Source organism: Biomphalaria glabrata, chromosome 6, assembly GCF_947242115.1.
Source record: "Biomphalaria glabrata chromosome 6, xgBioGlab47.1, whole genome shotgun sequence".
In the NCBI taxonomy this organism is placed as follows: domain Eukaryota; kingdom Metazoa; phylum Mollusca; class Gastropoda; family Planorbidae; genus Biomphalaria; species Biomphalaria glabrata.
The window spans coordinates 12,998,322-13,014,892 of NC_074716.1; the positions used below are offsets into that span (position 1 = coordinate 12,998,322).

Below are 16,571 nucleotides of genomic sequence, written 5' to 3' on the forward strand. Positions count from 1 at the left end.
TGAGGAGTTGAATTTGTTTATTCAATTGAAAAAAATCCTAGCTGACATAATTATATACAAAAAAAAAAAAAATTCATTTTCACTATATACATGATAGTGTGTCTTGTGGTTCCTATGCATAGAAATATAGTGGCCAAGATTGAAGAGTGGGGGGTTATCACATACTTGTATCACTTGTCAAACAACATGAGTTTTATAAGAGTAAATACAACAGACTTAAGCCATAAAATGTGAAGTAAACAGAATGATTATAAACTTGGGTTTATGAGAAACATCCACCCCCACTTAAAATAAGTAACAGATCACTAACATTTATCCTTTCCAGAATATTTTTTCTATGTCTCATCTAGCATCTGTTTAATGTACAAAGTGAAACATTACACACTCTCTGTACATACAATTAATTCTGAGCTTAAAAAAATAGTATTGTTAGTATCAAGTTTGATAACTTGAGTTTCAAGTGTACAAAAAATACATGACATGAAAACTACCAACCACACTATGGCAACACTTGATCAAACATAATAACATGACAAAAGTTTCAATGGTAAAATGTGCTGCTTTCACAGTATATATCCTAGCAACATGTGACAATATAAATTGACTATTTATTTTGATTACATCATTCTTACCAGAGCTTTCAATGAAGCTATAGAAAATAAATTAAATGTCATGTTGGACATGAATTTATCGACCATTCAGTCAGATCAGATTCCAATACTTTAAGCAGGTGTGGCCATTTTAACAGGTTGAATTCAACTACCAAAGTCAAATTGTAAATAATTAACTAAAAAAACAGTAAGCAGTTGAAATTGTTTTGAAAATAAATTGGGCTATAAATAGGCATAAAACTAAACTATAAGCATTATGCTTCCAAATAAAAATCATCCAGCAAAAAAATTCACTTACAAAACATTTGTAGAGAAATAATTTTAAAATAAACAGATGTAAATGTAGCTGAACATTTTGGTGACTTTATAAAAATTAACAAAAGAAAATAATTCTGAATGAGTTATTTCTTTGTTGTCCATTGCAAAGGTCTACACAGAGATTCCCCTTTTACAGGACGAATTCTCTTGACAAGCAAATCATATGAAGCACTCTCACTATTAGCTAGTATGGGTAAACAGGAACTAGGGTACAGACTATATTTTATCTACATTTTATATTCAGTAGCAAGGTTAGAGCTAGTCAACTGCAAAACAGAAATGTTATTGTTTAGTTTTGAGCTCCGACGTTGGGACTCGGGTATATGTGCAAAGTAGTCACCCTAAAGGAAAACTAAAGATAAAGGCATCTGGTCAAATCCAGTAGGTTTATTAAACTGTGATGTGCTGGGGTAACCAAAGTATAGGGTCTGGCATCATTCATGAACTGAAAATAGAAAAAAACATTTTTTTTTAAGTTTCAGCTTAAACAAAATGAGATCAATGGCTTTAAAATAAAAACGAAATTAAATGGAAAAAATTACATTATGCGTCTAAAAACTTAACTTACCCAAAGTCATTCTACATTTGAATTTGAACAGTCAAACAGATAAGGATTCTGAAAAGAATAAGATAATTGGTTTATTAGTTGTTCACAACATCTATATCAGTATTATATATAAATTAGCACTAAAAAATATTATCCTCTTGTAACCTTGTAACATTTTGGAAAAAAAATAAAATAAATAAAGATAAATGATAAATACATGTATTTTCTATGTAAGTGATTAGTTATGTTGGGTTTATCAATAAAAAAAGATTAATATATTTTTCATTATTTTTCTTTTCCAATTACAATCAGATAATTTATCATTTTCATTAAGGGTGAAATGATTCAGTGTCTTACAGAAATTAATGTCTAAGGCTCTGTTACTGAATAAATGTTTCATGTTTTAAAATTTACTCATATTTTGTTTCAAGTACCTGTACTTGATATTTGAATACAAATTTGTCATATTCAACAATTACATAGGGATAAATAAAAACAGCATGCATAACAGTTGAAAATTTGTATATACAGATTGACCTACTTATTGTTTGATAAGGCATAGACAAAGATGTTTGATTGTGTAGTGTCTGTATGCATTTAATCATAAGTAGAGTTTTAAAGTCATTTCACACCTAATGTGCTAATTTGTGTGAATGTTATAAAAAAAAATTGCTGAACTTTCTAATTATAATAAAAACAACAAATGTTATTGCACACACACACATACAAACTACTTCTATAAATGAAGTAAATCAAGGAAACTGAGAGCTAGAATTAATTGCCAAATTAACACAACAGCATAGCACTCTAGGATAAGGATATCCCAGGGGTAAAAATGAGCAGATTGGCAAGGTTAAAAGCATTAACTTCATCTAATATGGTATATGGCAGTGATGCCCAACCTAATTAGGCCCGCGGGCCTTTATAATTTCCAACACTCGTCTCGCGGGCCACATGAATGAAAAGTTATAAAATGAAATGAAATTGTTCTGAAACTATTTATGGATTTGATACTTAATGATTAGGTTATTTGACAATTATATATATTTTTTACGCGTTAGACATTATTAATATCTCTCTACTTAAATGTGAGCAACACCGGCTCATTTTGTGGTCTCTCTTTTTTATAAATATTTCCATGGATCCTCCTATATCTAAGCATAGTTTAACCATTTTTTATTCGCGGCTCAAACCAAGAATGCCACCATATTAATTTTATAATGCCGTTTATATGTTGTTGTTTTATCAAACAGCCACACTTTCTTTATAAAATAAATATGTTGGCTTATTATCATGTTCATAAACACACAAATGTTAAAGATCATGATACCAATCCATCAGAGAAAAAGTGAGGGCCCAAATGTAGGTACAGATACATTTTTTTCAACTTTTTTTTTTTTGTTTGAAAGGTAGATTTCTACACTTAGTGCCGACGTTGCGGCGGGCCGGATGGAATCACGTCGCGGGCCGGATATGGCCCGCGGGCCGTAGTTTGGGCATCACTGGTATATGGCATTTAAGACCTATTTGTCTCAAGGTAATTTAATAAAGCATAGTTTGGTGATACAGGGTCCAATTTTTACAATCGATGACACGTCACACTGACCAACAATGAGAAAATTGTTGAAAATTACCAAAGATAATGAACATCATTCAAGTTAGCAATTTGCAAAAAAAAAAGAAATTTTTAATTTTAAAATATAAAATCAAAATTCTTCGACAAAGATACATCCACCATATAAAACTTGTTGGACAAAATATTTACAAAAATGATTTACCAAATTGCATTACTTCAGGAACAAAAGTCAGATTATTTGCAGATGATTGCATAATATATAGAACAATAAAAACAACACAAGACACAGATATTTTACAAAGAGAATTAGATGAATTACAGAAATGAGAATCAAATTGGAGCATGTCTTTCCACCCAGAAAAATGTCAGTTGTTAAGAGTAACAAAAAAACTAAAACAAATTAATTCCACTTATCTTATTCATGGCAAACCAGTAACACAGACTAAAAACGCAAAATACCTAGGTGTTATAATAAATGAAAAACTGTCATGGAATCCACAGATTGATGAAACTATAAAAAAAAATCAAACAAAGCATCAGGGTTTATTAAAAGAAATTTCTATAAATCAAATAAGAACATAAAACTAAAATGTTATTTATCCTTGGTTAGGCCAATAATAGAATATGCATCCTCCATTTGGGACCCCTCAACTCAAGAAAATAAGAAACTGGAACAGACACAAAATAGAGCAGTGAGATTCATAACAAACGAATATTCACATTTGACTAGAGTAACACCTTTAGTAAAATCACTAAATTTCGAAAGCCTTCAGGACAGAAGACTCAAAAGTAAAGTAGCAATTATACATAAAACACTGAACCATAATCTTCAAATACAAAATTTAATAAAATACTCTGAAAGACACAAAGATAAAGGCACATTCCTCGTCCCATATGCTAGGACAAATTTGTACAAATACTCCTTCTTCCCTAGTGCTATTAGAGCATGGAATGGGTTGCCTGAGCTAGCCAGGAAAACCAGTGACTTGGCAGAATTTAAGTCATTGGCTAATATGCATGACTAAATGCATGACACGTAGGATGTAATCATCTTCTTTTTTGAAGTAATGTCTGTATTATATAAGATAAGATAGTTCATTTTGTTAATGCACTTAATTAACTTGGCTCTATTGGATGTTTTAATTACCTTCACCTATCCCTTAGTCTTTTGAACCGTTAGGGCATCACACAAGATTTGTCAACCATCCTTCTTCATTCCTGTATTTTGCCTTCTTTCAATCTTGCCTAATGTACCTCTGCTCATTCCCCCCCCCCTTTTATCTTTGTCCTCAAGTGCTACATTATTATGTGCACTAATGGGCTGCTTTACATTATATTTTCCATGATTGATTGAGTGGAGGAAAGTGTATGAAGTTAAATGACACAATGCTTTCAGATACTTTCATCACTCAAGTTAACAATTTATAAATATATAGTACACTGGTTTAAATAATAAATTAAATTAAAAATAATAATTAGTTGCAACATGTGGGAAGCTTGGTTGAGAGGCTAAGTATGCTTGAACTTGGCTTGGCTAACTATGAAGGGGGCTTGAGGTTTTGACACAGGACTCGAGCAGAGTTGTGTTTACTAAGTGCCTAAAGGCAGCATGGAAAACCTCCTCCCAGATGTCCCCTCCCCACACTGGCCCACAAATGAGATTGGACCATAGCACTATAAAAAAGCTATAATTATTAACATTACAGAATACAAAAAAAAAGGGGGTTAAAGGTTAACATAAAAGGAAGATCAAAACAGAAATTAGTGTGATGAGTGCAAAATGGTTAAAGGTTGAATCATAAGGTACTCTTTAATGTTAACTACTCTATAAACATCATTTTGTGGTTTAGATTAATAGCGCATGTTAAATCAAGCCACTGTCAAGCCTATGACTTTTAGAGGACAAAGCTTTTCTTTTATGAGGGGATGAGGATAAAAGCATGTTTTCTTAAATCAAATGATGAGAATATAAATGCATGTTTTCTCTAATGAGGAGATAAGGAAGTAAGCTGGACCACTACCACCCACAAAATATCAGAATCAGGAATATAGGAATATTGGGAATCAGATTTTCAAAAATGGCAATAAGAACTAAAAACATACAACGTTCAATTTTTTTTTTTACTTCTTTATAAGGGGAGAAAATACTTCCTATGAAATCAAATCATAAATATTTATAGCGTTATTAAAATACTTGCATAGTTAGATTAAAAGATTGTAAAATACAGTAAGCTAATAAAATAACTTTTAAAATGAATAATATATGAAATTAAATGCAGCTTCAATAGATCAGTTAGCTAATAAAAGAGCTTTACAGATTAGTTTACATGTGCTGTGGTAAGAAGAATAGTTACAATACAAAGTCTAAATATGAACTAGATAACTAGACACACATTTTTTTTAAGGTATCCCTTCAAATGTGTTATGTTAATTGAAAACATAAGTAAATATTGAAATGCATGTTTCTAAGACATTTACAAGAAAACAACCAAATCCATGCAGGAAAATATTTAACATTAAATTCACCAACATTAGAATATTTAAGTATAAAAAATGTTTAAAATAAATACCAAAAATGTTAATATAAATACCTATTTTTTTTAAAAATAACATAAACCTATGCCACCATTATGTAAAGGTTACATTTATCATCAACATTAAATAAAGCTTTAGCATGAGTTTGGCTTAAGTTATGAATTGAGGATACAACAGGTTTTTTTTTTCATTAGTACCTGATCTATGCACAACAAACTAATCTTCCTCCACTGGTTTGCCCTGAGAAAAATAGTGATACTATTAATAGCAGACAAATGGCAGACAATGTTAAATTTTACTGCAGTTTGTTAAACTAAACTCAAGAGTGTAAAAACTTACAGTTATGCTGCATCTCAAAAAATATAATCATTGGAATCATAAAAACATTTGGTGGGGTACAAGAATGAATGATTTTGTGTTATAAACAAGGACAATACTGAGCAGATTAGAAGAAAAGACATTTCTGAGACGAACTAAACAAAGTCAAAGTTTAGATGTACAATGCTGTGTGTTTTATTTCTGTGTAGTCAGTCAGAACTAGTTTATGTAAAAAGAGTATATATACTAGCTCTGTAGTCAAACGCTGATAAGATCAGACTTGACATTTCTTTTAAAACTTGTTCAGGTAGACTATATTCTGTGACATAAAATATTCTTCATTGTTGTTCTCATTTACTTAATTGCCTTGTTAAACAAATTTCAGCCGTATGGACATGGTTGATCATTAAAATCCTGTATGGTGTATGGCCAGTAAATGTTTACTTTAAAAAATTTCAAGATTAAAATTTAAAATACATTAATTTTGAAAGTTAAAAAAAATTCTTAAAATATTTCTATATGAAGAGAAAATGTAATCCTTGCAGGAATATTTTTGTAAATAATGAAAAGACATTAGAACTGAAAATAAAATGCTGTTAGATCGCGCGCACACACTTTTATATTACTGGGAAATTACTGGTATCTCTAAGTGGTCTAAGTAAAAAAAAAAGGTTAATAATTATTGTGTACACAAACATGAACATATTTCTAATAAAAGAAAATAATTTAAATCTTCATGCAATGTTTTAAATAACAAACTTGAATTGAATTAGTAACAAACTAAGAAGCAGAAACTTAAGAGTTGAAGTTTATTTGGGGAGTTTTATTCTTCATGCTGTAAGCAACTGAGCATAACACCTGATCACACCTGAGCACTCCATGCTTGTCAATCATTTTACCTCCAAGTTTCTCATTCATCACCACCACGGCGGCGCCTTGCTCGCCTGGCCGCTCGATCATCCTCCTCTTCAGCTGGAGCAGTTTCTTTCTCCTTTTCTTCACGGCGCCGTCTTCTTCTGGCTTCTCTATCATCTTCCTGTGGGGGAGTCTCCGTGGTCTCTTTCTCTCGATCCTCCCTCCTACGCCTTCGCCTGGCCTCTCTGTCATCTTCAGCAGATTTTTCTGCCTGATCTTCTGACAGTTTTTCTTCTTTTTTGCTATCTACTGCTTGAGGTTCTTCCTTCGTACTTTCTTCCTTCTTTTCATCAAAAAGTGGAGTTTCTTCATCTTCATCCCTTCTCCTTCTGAATCTTGAAAAACTTGAGGATGCACTTTCATCTTCTTCCTTTTTCGTTTCTTCTGCTTCTTTTTTTTCCTCTACCTTTTCTTCTTTTTCTTCTACTTTTTCTGCTTTCTCTTCTGCCTTCTCTTCATCCTCTTTTTTCTCTTCTGCCTTCTCTTCATCCTCTTTTTTCTCTTCTGCCTTCTCTTCATCCTCTTTTTTCTCTTCTGCCTTCTCTTCATCCTCTTTTTTCTCTTCTGCCTTCTCTTCATCCTCTTTTTTCTCTTCTGCCTTCTCTTTATCCTCTTTTTTGTCCTCCACCTTGTCTTCCTGCTTTACCTCTTCCTCTTTTTTCTCCTCTATCAACTCTTCTTTCTTTTCTTCCTCTTTTTTCTCCAAAACATCTTCCTTGTCTTTATTATCAAAGGAGAGACCCTCATCCTCATCGTCCACAGCTTTCCTAAATCTACTCTTGAAAGCTGACGCTGGATCATCTTTGTTAGTAACAGGTTCACTGTCCACTTTACTCACTTCTGTCTTTGCTTCTTCTTGTGATTCTGTGGGCTCCACTTTCCTTGTTTCCTTCTCTGTGGCATCACTCAAGTCTTCCTCAGCCTTTGTCTCACTTGTCTCTTGTACTTCTTCTTTGGGTTCACTTTCTTCCTTTTTGGTTTCACTTTTGTCTTCCTCTTTCTGCTCAAACTCAGACAAGTCCAAAGTGTCTTCCTCCTCATCAAAAGGTTTCTTGAATCTATTTTTGAAAGATGTTTCTTCTTTCTTAGTTTCTTCTTTCTCTACTTTGGCATCCACTTGTTTGTCCTCTTCAGTTTCCACAGGAGATAAATCTAACTCTTCTTCATCATCATAATCCTTTCTGAATCTATTTTTGAAAGTTGCTGCTGGGTCCTCCTTTTTCACCTCTTCTTTCGTCTCTACCTCTTTCTTAATTTCTTCTATTTCTTCTTTCTTTTTTTCTTCTTCTACCTCTTTCTTTTCATCTTCTTTTTCTTCATATTTGCTTAAATCCAGTTCTTCTTCTTCATCATCAAAAGCTTTTTTAAAACGGTTTTTAAAAGAAGATGCAACATCTTCCTTTTTCTCATCTTCTGCTTTACTTTCTTTAGCCTTCTCTTCTTCCTTCTCCTCAAAAGCACTCAGGTCTAAGGTTTCCTCTTCATCATCATCATAAGGTTTCTTGAATCTATTTTTAAAGGCAGCTGAATGCTCCTCTTTCACTTCTCCCTTTTCATCTTCTCCCTTTTCATCTTCTTTTTTTTCTTCCTTTTCCTCAAAAGCACTCAGGTCTAAGGTTTCCTCTTCATCATCATCATAAGGTTTCTTAAATCTATTTTTGAAAGCTGCAGATGGATCCTCTTTCTCTTCTTGCTTCTCATCTTCTTTCTTCTCTTCTTTTTCCTCAAAGGCGCTCAAGTCCAGCTCTTCTTCCTCATCATCATCAAAAGGTTTTTTAAATCTGTTCGTGAAGGCAGCTGCTGCATCCTCTTTTTTCTCTTCTTTTTTCTCTTCCTCTTTTTTCTCTTCTGCTTTTTTCTCCTCCTGATTATCTTTTTCATCCTCACCTTTCTCTTCTGTTTTTTCTTTTTCCACCTCAACCACCCCCTCCTTCTCTCCATCTGTCTTTTCTTCTTCATTCTTCTCAGCTGTGTCTTCTGTTTTCTCAGGCTAAGTAATAGGATAAACACAGCAATCAAATAAAACATCATGAGTTGGTCTTCTTAAATAGTTTTCAAATATTAGAAAAATGGCCTTGAAAAAAAAGTTTTTTTTATGCTTTGATAAAATTTCAAGTAAGATACTAAGGTATTCATTCATGTATAAACTTAAATAAATTCATGAAAAATTATACATTTTCTGACAAAAATAGACAAATAAAGCAATATACACACACCAAGTGTATTTATATATTTGATACATTATTGATGTATTGTTTTAAATAAACAGCAAGTAGTGTCCCTGTGAAGAAATCATCAGTTATATATATTTTATGTACGTTAAAAAAAAAAAAAAAATGAAATGAAATACGGTAACTAAATGGTGTATGGTTGGTTAAGTGATATGTGCTCTGGAGTGTCATCATGATAATTTATCCTGCAGGAAGGTTGGGCTTCATTTTCAGAAGGGAAATCCAAAACTTATAAAACTAAAATACAGTATTTTTAAAGTTGCAAATGGTATTTAAGTACAAGAAATAAATCAATTATCAAGAAAGTGCTGGAAGATATATAAGGTAAATCGACCTACTAAAAGATTTAAACTCTAGCTAACAAAAACTTTTTAGAAGCATGTATAAAAAAAAATTAACAAATAATTTTATGTTAAAATTTGTGTCTACATCTTCTTTCAGCTTTCTTCTCTGTTATATTTTTGTTGCTGAATTCATTGTACTTTCATTATTTTTTTAATGCCCATCATCCAAGTTCATTTGTTTTAAAGTCTACTATTCAGATACAAGTTAATGAAGATTTATACAACACGAGAATAACAAAGCATGGATTAAGTACTGATGAAGGTGGAAGCATAAACATTTTATTTTAAATTACTTTCTGTGGGAAGCAAAAGAGGTTTAACAAATGTTTCGGTAGTTGGAATGCTCTTTAAAAGATTAAATAATTACTAGAATAGATAAGTTAGTAATTACCAGAAGACAACTTATACTAAGATACTAAGAATTATAGAAAAATCATCTCTAATACACATTATATATATATATATGTATTTGGTAGTAATGACATGAAAGTAAATAATTAGGGAGAAAGACTTATCCACTAGGACTCTGACTAGAAAAAGACATAATAAAATTCTGACTGGGAAAAGACATAATTCAAATCTAAGAATTTACACCATGCCACAGCAAACATTATGTCTACCTGATCTGTTTTTTCTTTTTCTTCCTCTTCCTCCTGAAGTGGTGATGGGAAAACAAGTGATTATCATATCTTGTAGTATTTATTTAATAATCAAATGAATGTTATTATATTTAGAATATGACCTTCCTACACTGGAAGAATATGTATTTAATATCTTTTGAAGCTAGAAAAAATTGTCACTTTTCTTTCTGAATTTTTTTTTTTATCTACACAATGCTTACATATATTCAATTGTAGTTGTTGTTTTTTAATGATAATATTATTTGAACATTTTTTGTTTCTAAGGTGTTGGCTTTAAATATGTGACACTAAATTTAAACTTTCTAAACAAGAAACTAGTCTCGCAAACATCACACACAGGTTTCTTTTATAACCGAAAAAATGAAATATAAAGACCTACCCCTGTAATAAGAACTGAGGCCTTTGAAATCTTGTTTGGATTTTCTAGCTTAAGAAATTCATATAACTGATCCCACTCTAATGACTCAGCAAACTTTGTATAGTCCTGGGGAACAGAAAAATATTTTTAAACCTCTTGCCTCTTGTTCAAATTAATACCTCAGTCAAAGACCTGTATTTAAACCTGTATTTAAACAAAAAATAAATGTGCTTGTCACATATCAATTTTAATAAACCTAACCTAGGTAATAAACTTAGAATAATTTAGCCCAGCTGAAGGAAAAACCCATGCACAGGAGTAAGGAAAAATCCACGTGCTGGTGTAAAGAAAAAACCATGACATCATCTAACATGTGTTGGCTTGGCGGTCTCTGGGAATAATTGGATTGGTTAGAGGAAGCGTTTGGAGGAGGAGCTAAAGAAATGGTTTGATAGAGCTGGATTTAGAGAATTTAGTTGTGGAGGAAATTTCATAGAGATAGGTTGTGTATTAAGAAGTGTGAAATTGAAACTTGTACAGTCTAGTCGCATATTTTTCTTCAGTTGTGAAATTAGTATTAATCTGAATCTATTTGTTAATGAGCTTTGAAAGAAAGTAATCATTTGATACAGTTTTATTGAGTATACTAAGTGATTCCTAGTTATCGAATTAAAGTTCTATTTTTTAATTGAAAGGATCTTCGTTATTTGAATCTCTGAAGATACATTTAGATTTAGAGATATCTACAGAATCCCTGGCACGTCACAGGAACATCTTGAGACATTGACACTTCCTCTAGAACACCCTGTCACATAATTGATCCATCAAAAGTACAGTGACATATATGACAACTCAAGTGAACCGTGACAGTGCTTATCTTCTCATTTAAAAAAAAAAACCATTTTCTAACATTTAAAACAGGAACAATAAATATGAATATATAAAGCTACCCCTTTCAGACCTTGCAATCTATGGGGTATATGATGTAAAACTCATCAGTTCTATAGCTGCTGATGGTCAACAAGGATCAAGGGTTTTATCTTGCAAGCACAACAATCAACCACTTTTACTTTCCCATTAGAGCTGGGCATTCTAAAAATTCCTGTCTTCAACAGAATTAAAACTCAAGATCCCTGGGTTCAGAAGTCAAGCACTTAGGTCTACTTGTAGGAACTAAATAGAAAAAAAAAGAATTTCTAAGTCAACTCAAATATCCTACCCCACAATACTCGTCTCCATTAAACACTTGAGGTGGCACAGGCTTCTGATTGGGTTTCTTTGGTTTACTGTTTGAATGCATGAACTTTAACTGCTCGTCATTTCTAGGGTCAAGGACATCAATCACTTCAAAGTTTATTTTCAGTGCTGTTAATACATCTTGTATATGTTGCTGTTTTTTGCGAACCTGTCAATTAAAAAATACATGAACTTTTTATTTCTGAATAATGATATTTTGTGATTCCATGCAGACACTTTTAGATTCCTTGTTCATGGGATTGACCATACTATCATGCATGCCTGTCTGGATTCAGCATTGCCTTCACTAAGATTTTTAAAAAGTCCAACTACTTTTTAGCAAACACTTCTATTTAAAAAAAAAATTGTGCAGTGTATGCACATATGTAAAAACTATTTCTAAAACAAGGTTAACATTTTTTTTTTCATATTATAAACAGTTATATTTTTAAAAAAACAACAACACTGAATTGTATTATGTTTTTGCATTACTGATGGGGCAAAAAATAGCATGTATAAGAGGTGGAAATAGATTTAGATTTGATCATGTCTACACCTAGAACTTATGAAAAATATCAATGTGTATATACAGATTTTTCTTAAGGGCTACAGGAATTAAAGGGCTGAAATGTGTGTGAAGGACAGTGTTACCAGACATCCAGCAAAAGGAGGGCTTGTCCTCTTTTTTTGGGGTCGTGTTCTATAGCAGACTGGCATTAACCTCAAGTATGAAAATGTCTGGTTTATTCACTGATATTTTACTGCAATGACATGTAATCTATTAATCGAGTTTAATATTTCATATCTTCTGGATCAAATACAAACACGTCCTTAACATAGAAAAATAAAAAAATGTACAGCTTCACCCCACTGGGTTGATTGTATTAGCCTCTATAAAATGAGTAGCATGATAATGCACTTGACAGTGATCCATAATACAAAGTGTAAAACAACCAGGGTTGTGTGCTCACTGTTGTCATGTTTGCATTTAATAATTTGAATTTGTAGTCAAGATGTCAGATAACCTTAGTCCTAGTAGTAATAAAGAAGAGAAATTCTCAGAGCAAATGAAGGCAAAGTATCCATGTTTTGGTGAGTGCATAGTTGGCAAAATATCTGCAAGAGAGGCACTATCAGGTCTGCAAGTGATAGCTTCTAGAGTCTACATGTGGATTCAGGCGTGATAGACCAATCGACACACTATAGATATGATATTATATCTTCTCTAAGACTACTACAGGAGAAGTTCTGATAGAACTGATAAAAGCCTTTGACTTTGACATGATCAGCAGAAGTGGCCTTTTCAAACTCTTAAGAAAATTTGGATGCCCTCCCAAACACAAAAACAAAGTTAGGAAGGTACTAATAAGGGAACTCTAGGCTATAATGCAGAAATACTAGAAATCTGCTTCTTTGCTACCCACCCTGGTTGACAAACTATCTGCTGCATGCCAGAAGTTTGGCTTGTAATATTAGTTAAAGCAAGACCAAAATACTAGTTCAGAACACATGCACTGCACCTCACAAGACCATTATAGGCATTAATGGTCAACCATTGGAAATTGTTGACCATCTCCAACAATGTGCCACTGGATAAAGACATCAACAACAGGATAGCCAAGGCAATGGTGCACCATGTTACGGCTGCAGAAAACACTTTGCTGACTACCAATACTAACACTAACACCCTAGTCTACCGGACCTGTGTGATGAGCACTCTGTAGATATACAGTCTAGTAGTGAAACATGGTCAACCTACTCTTGGCAGGAAAAAAAAAGCTGAGCAAAATAAATAAATAATGAGGAAGTGCTGCAAAGAACAGGGTGCCTAGATATCCTCACTGTTATCAACACTTGACACCTTGGCTGGCTTGGGGGAACTTACACCACTCCCCTAGAATCTAGATCCCTCGAGCAGGCCTAGCTGTACCCTGAGAAATCTTACTGCTACTGAGTACTGATTGATCTTTTCAGACTGGACTCTTGAGAATCTAGATAATCATAAATCTTGAGAATTGTTGTGGAATGTCCAATCATAATTTTATTTTTAAAAATTAGTTAATGTAATCATAAAACATTTGGGATGATTTCTAATTAGGACCAAATAAATCAGAGTCTTAGACAGTCTTAGCTGGTTAGTGTCTTAAACTTAAAGGTTTAAGTTAACTGTCTTGTCTTAGGTCGACTTAGACTTAGGACTAGGTTTACTTTCAAGTTGTTCTTGTTGACATAAAATTAAAAATAAAATTAATTTACCTCATTACTAACTGCAGAATTGCTTACAAATACCCTAACACTCATTTTTATATAGATTTAGATCTATACTTGTTAGGGACAACGTTATATAGATTTAATATTGACAGAGGTAGATTTGGACTTGAGTGAACGAAAAGTCGCAGAATATAAATCTATATTAGATTTATATTTTCTTCCTGATAAGGAATTACACTCTAAATAAGGTTCTTTTGGTTAAAACGTCACGGATAATTGAGCTGAAGAGCTCCAACCTTCACTTAGACCACATTAATCAATGACGTTTAACGCAAGCAGTAAATAGTTTTTCTTGTTGCTGGGGCAGGTAAACAATAAAATACTTTTTGATCTAGTTCTAATGCTTCATGACTTAACACCGGTATTTTGTTTGTAATTATCGACATGAAAGTTCAAGGAATTCCGTGGTATTAGGCTTTCGTTAAAGAGACTACAATCCATGTAGATCTATGTGTCAGTGTCACTTGAATTAAAAAAAAAATGCCTAGCTAAAAGTAAAGTAAAAATATTAAATTAATACAATAATTTTAAAGTAAATACAAATGTCAAAATATAAAAATAAAGGTAAAGCCAGTAAAGCTAATAAAGGCTCTACTCTAAAGGCTAGTAAGGGTAGCTTTTGCTAGATAAATCTAGATCTATATTTTATAAACTCTTTTGTCTCAGTCTCTGTTCATCAGCCCAAGTAACTTAGTCTCTTAGACTGACTTAGTAATCAAGTTCTCCTGTTATTACCCTGGACCCAGAGCTGGTTGAACACAAACCAGTGATCAATAAATTATATCAGTAAATAAATAAAATATTTTAAATTATAGCTATATATATTATATATGCTTGCTGTATTAACTGTATAGGTAAAGAATCATTTTTAGACAGTGACTTTCAGAACTAGACCCTATACTATACTTACTATAGAAGTCAGAATCACAGTGTTATGTATTTATTTATAAGTTGTGTATGATAAGTAGACTAGATTAGAATCTTTGTGAATCATCATCTAGAATTTAGATATTATGCCTTTGCTTTGTATTTCTTGTTAAGTATATTTATATATAGTGTATATAAATTACTAATTTGACTTTTAGAAGTTACCAAAAGGGTCATCTGAAATTTTAGAAATTATTTTTATCAACATTTACCTATTATCTCATCTCTGCTTGTCTGAGGCATAGGCAACCAATCAGCTTCCTCCTGGTGTTCTGAGAAAGTATCTCCAACTGTCCCCATATCTTGTCCAACTGCTTCCAAATACAGCACCATGTATTTCTTGGGTCTTCCCCTTTCCTTGGAAATAATTTTAAATATGCTTTCAAGTGACTAGCTTTGCTATTGCTGCTTTCTAAAAATCTTCCTCTTCATTGTAGGCTTGCATTTCAAAAATGTTTACTTATCTGTTATAAGGCTAATTAATAAATAAAATTATGTGTCTGCAATAAATGTTTTGTTGAAGAGCTACACATTTATACATATATATATGTGTATATCATGGGCGTAGCCGGGGGGGCCAACCCCTCCCCCCGGAAATGAAATTGGAATTTAGTGACTGATTTTAGTTGAGATTTTAAAACTAAACTATCACTTTCCCTAGCACAGCAAAAGAGGTTTTGAGTATAAAACCCCCTACCAGGGGTTTTTGAGTTTAAAACCCCTATCAGGGGGGTTTTGAGTTTAAAACCCCCTACCAGGGGGGTTGAGTTTAAAACCCCCTACTAAGGGGGTTCGAGTTTAAAACCCCCCTCCAGGGGTTTTCGCAGTTCAATTCCCCTCTTCTATAACACAAAACAAAAAAAAATGCAAACGACAATCTTCCAAATTTCACGCGCACAGTTAAAGAATATTTTGATTTTTAACCCCCCTCCAAAATTTACGATAAACCCCCTCTTCAATATAAAAAAGAAAATTACACACTCAAAATTCTATGAGAGTAGCCAAAGGGGTTTTGAGTTAACCCCCACCCCCTCTTCAGTAGGGTTTGGAAGCTAAAAAATATTTCATCAACACCCGGTATAAAAAAACGCAAATTACGCACTCAAAATTTTGTGAGGGTAGCTAAATGGGTTTTGACTCAGTTTTAAATTTAAACCCCCCTTCAGCAGGGTTTGAAGCTAAAAATACCTCTTCAATAAGAAAAAAATGTAAATTATACACTGAAAATGTTATGAGCGTAGCTAAATAGGTTTTGATTCAGTTTTGAGTTTAAACCCCCCTTCAGCGGGGTTTGAAAGTAAAAAATACCTCTTTAATATTAAAAACAAAGCAAATTATACACTCAACATATTATGAGTGTATTCAAAGGGGTTTTGAGTTTAAACTCCCCTCCAGTGGACTCTGAAGCTAAAAAATACCTCTTCAATATAAAAAAAAAAGAAAATTACAAACTCAGAAATCTATGAGCGTAGCCATGGGGGTTTTGAGTTTAAACCCTCCGCAAGCGGGGTTTGAAGCTAAAAAAATACATCTTCAATGTAAGAAAATAGCAAATTACGCACTCAAAATGCTATGAGCGTTGCCAAAAGGAGTTTTGAGTTTAAACCCCCCTTCAGAGTGGTTTGATGCTAAAAAAATACCTCTTCAATATAAAAAAAAGCAAATTACACACTAAAATTATTTAAGCGTAGCCAAGACAATTGGGGGTTTTGAGTTTAAATCCCTCTCTTACAGATGGCTTTT

General features: G+C 32.7%; 2 protein-coding genes across 7 annotated transcripts in view; one reads left to right on the forward strand and one right to left on the reverse strand.

Moving 5' to 3' along the window:
• On the reverse strand, window positions 1–14,124 carry LOC106052135 (trichohyalin-like). 3 transcript variants are annotated; one of them, XR_008778716.1, is made up of 8 exons: window positions 13,887–14,124; window positions 11,614–11,799; window positions 10,416–10,520; window positions 10,016–10,048; window positions 6,805–8,810; window positions 5,785–5,827; window positions 1,498–1,545; window positions 1–1,374 (listed from the first exon to the last, which is right to left on the reverse strand). XR_008778716.1 is itself a non-coding variant. In XM_056034131.1 (6 exons), the coding sequence occupies exons 1-5, from the start codon at window positions 13,929–13,931 to the stop codon at window positions 6,816–6,818; spliced, it is 2,364 nt and encodes a 787-aa protein (XP_055890106.1). In that variant the 5' UTR covers window positions 13,932–14,124; the 3' UTR covers window positions 1,498–1,545; window positions 6,805–6,815. The 3 variants fall into 3 exon arrangements, 1 of the variants encoding a protein (XP_055890106.1); XR_008778717.1 differs by lacking the exon at window positions 10,016–10,048; XM_056034131.1 differs by lacking the exons at window positions 1–1,374; window positions 5,785–5,827.
• The window catches only part of LOC106052121 (lebercilin-like), a 20,320-nt gene continuing 17,860 nt past the window's right edge, over window positions 14,112–16,571 (forward strand). The window contains exon 1 of one of the 4 annotated variants that reach the window (XM_056034135.1): window positions 14,112–14,208. The gene's annotated coding sequence lies outside the window, so the exon portion shown is untranslated. The other 3 variants (XM_056034132.1, XM_056034133.1, XM_056034134.1) reach the window with 3 other exon arrangements.

Excerpts from the sequence above, each read along its gene's own strand:
- LOC106052135 (XM_056034131.1), bottom strand. The coding sequence starts at position 13,931 with ATGAGTGTTAGGGTATTTGTAAGCAATTCTGCAGTTAGTAATGAG. Across the intron at positions 11,800-13,886 it reads ATTCTGCAGTTAGTAATGAG|GTTCGCAAAAAACAGCAACA; the intron begins GTAAATTAATTT and ends TTTAATTGACAG. Across the intron at positions 10,521-11,613 it reads ATGGAGACGAGTATTGTGGG|GACTATACAAAGTTTGCTGA; the intron begins GTAGGATATTTG and ends TCTGTTCCCCAG.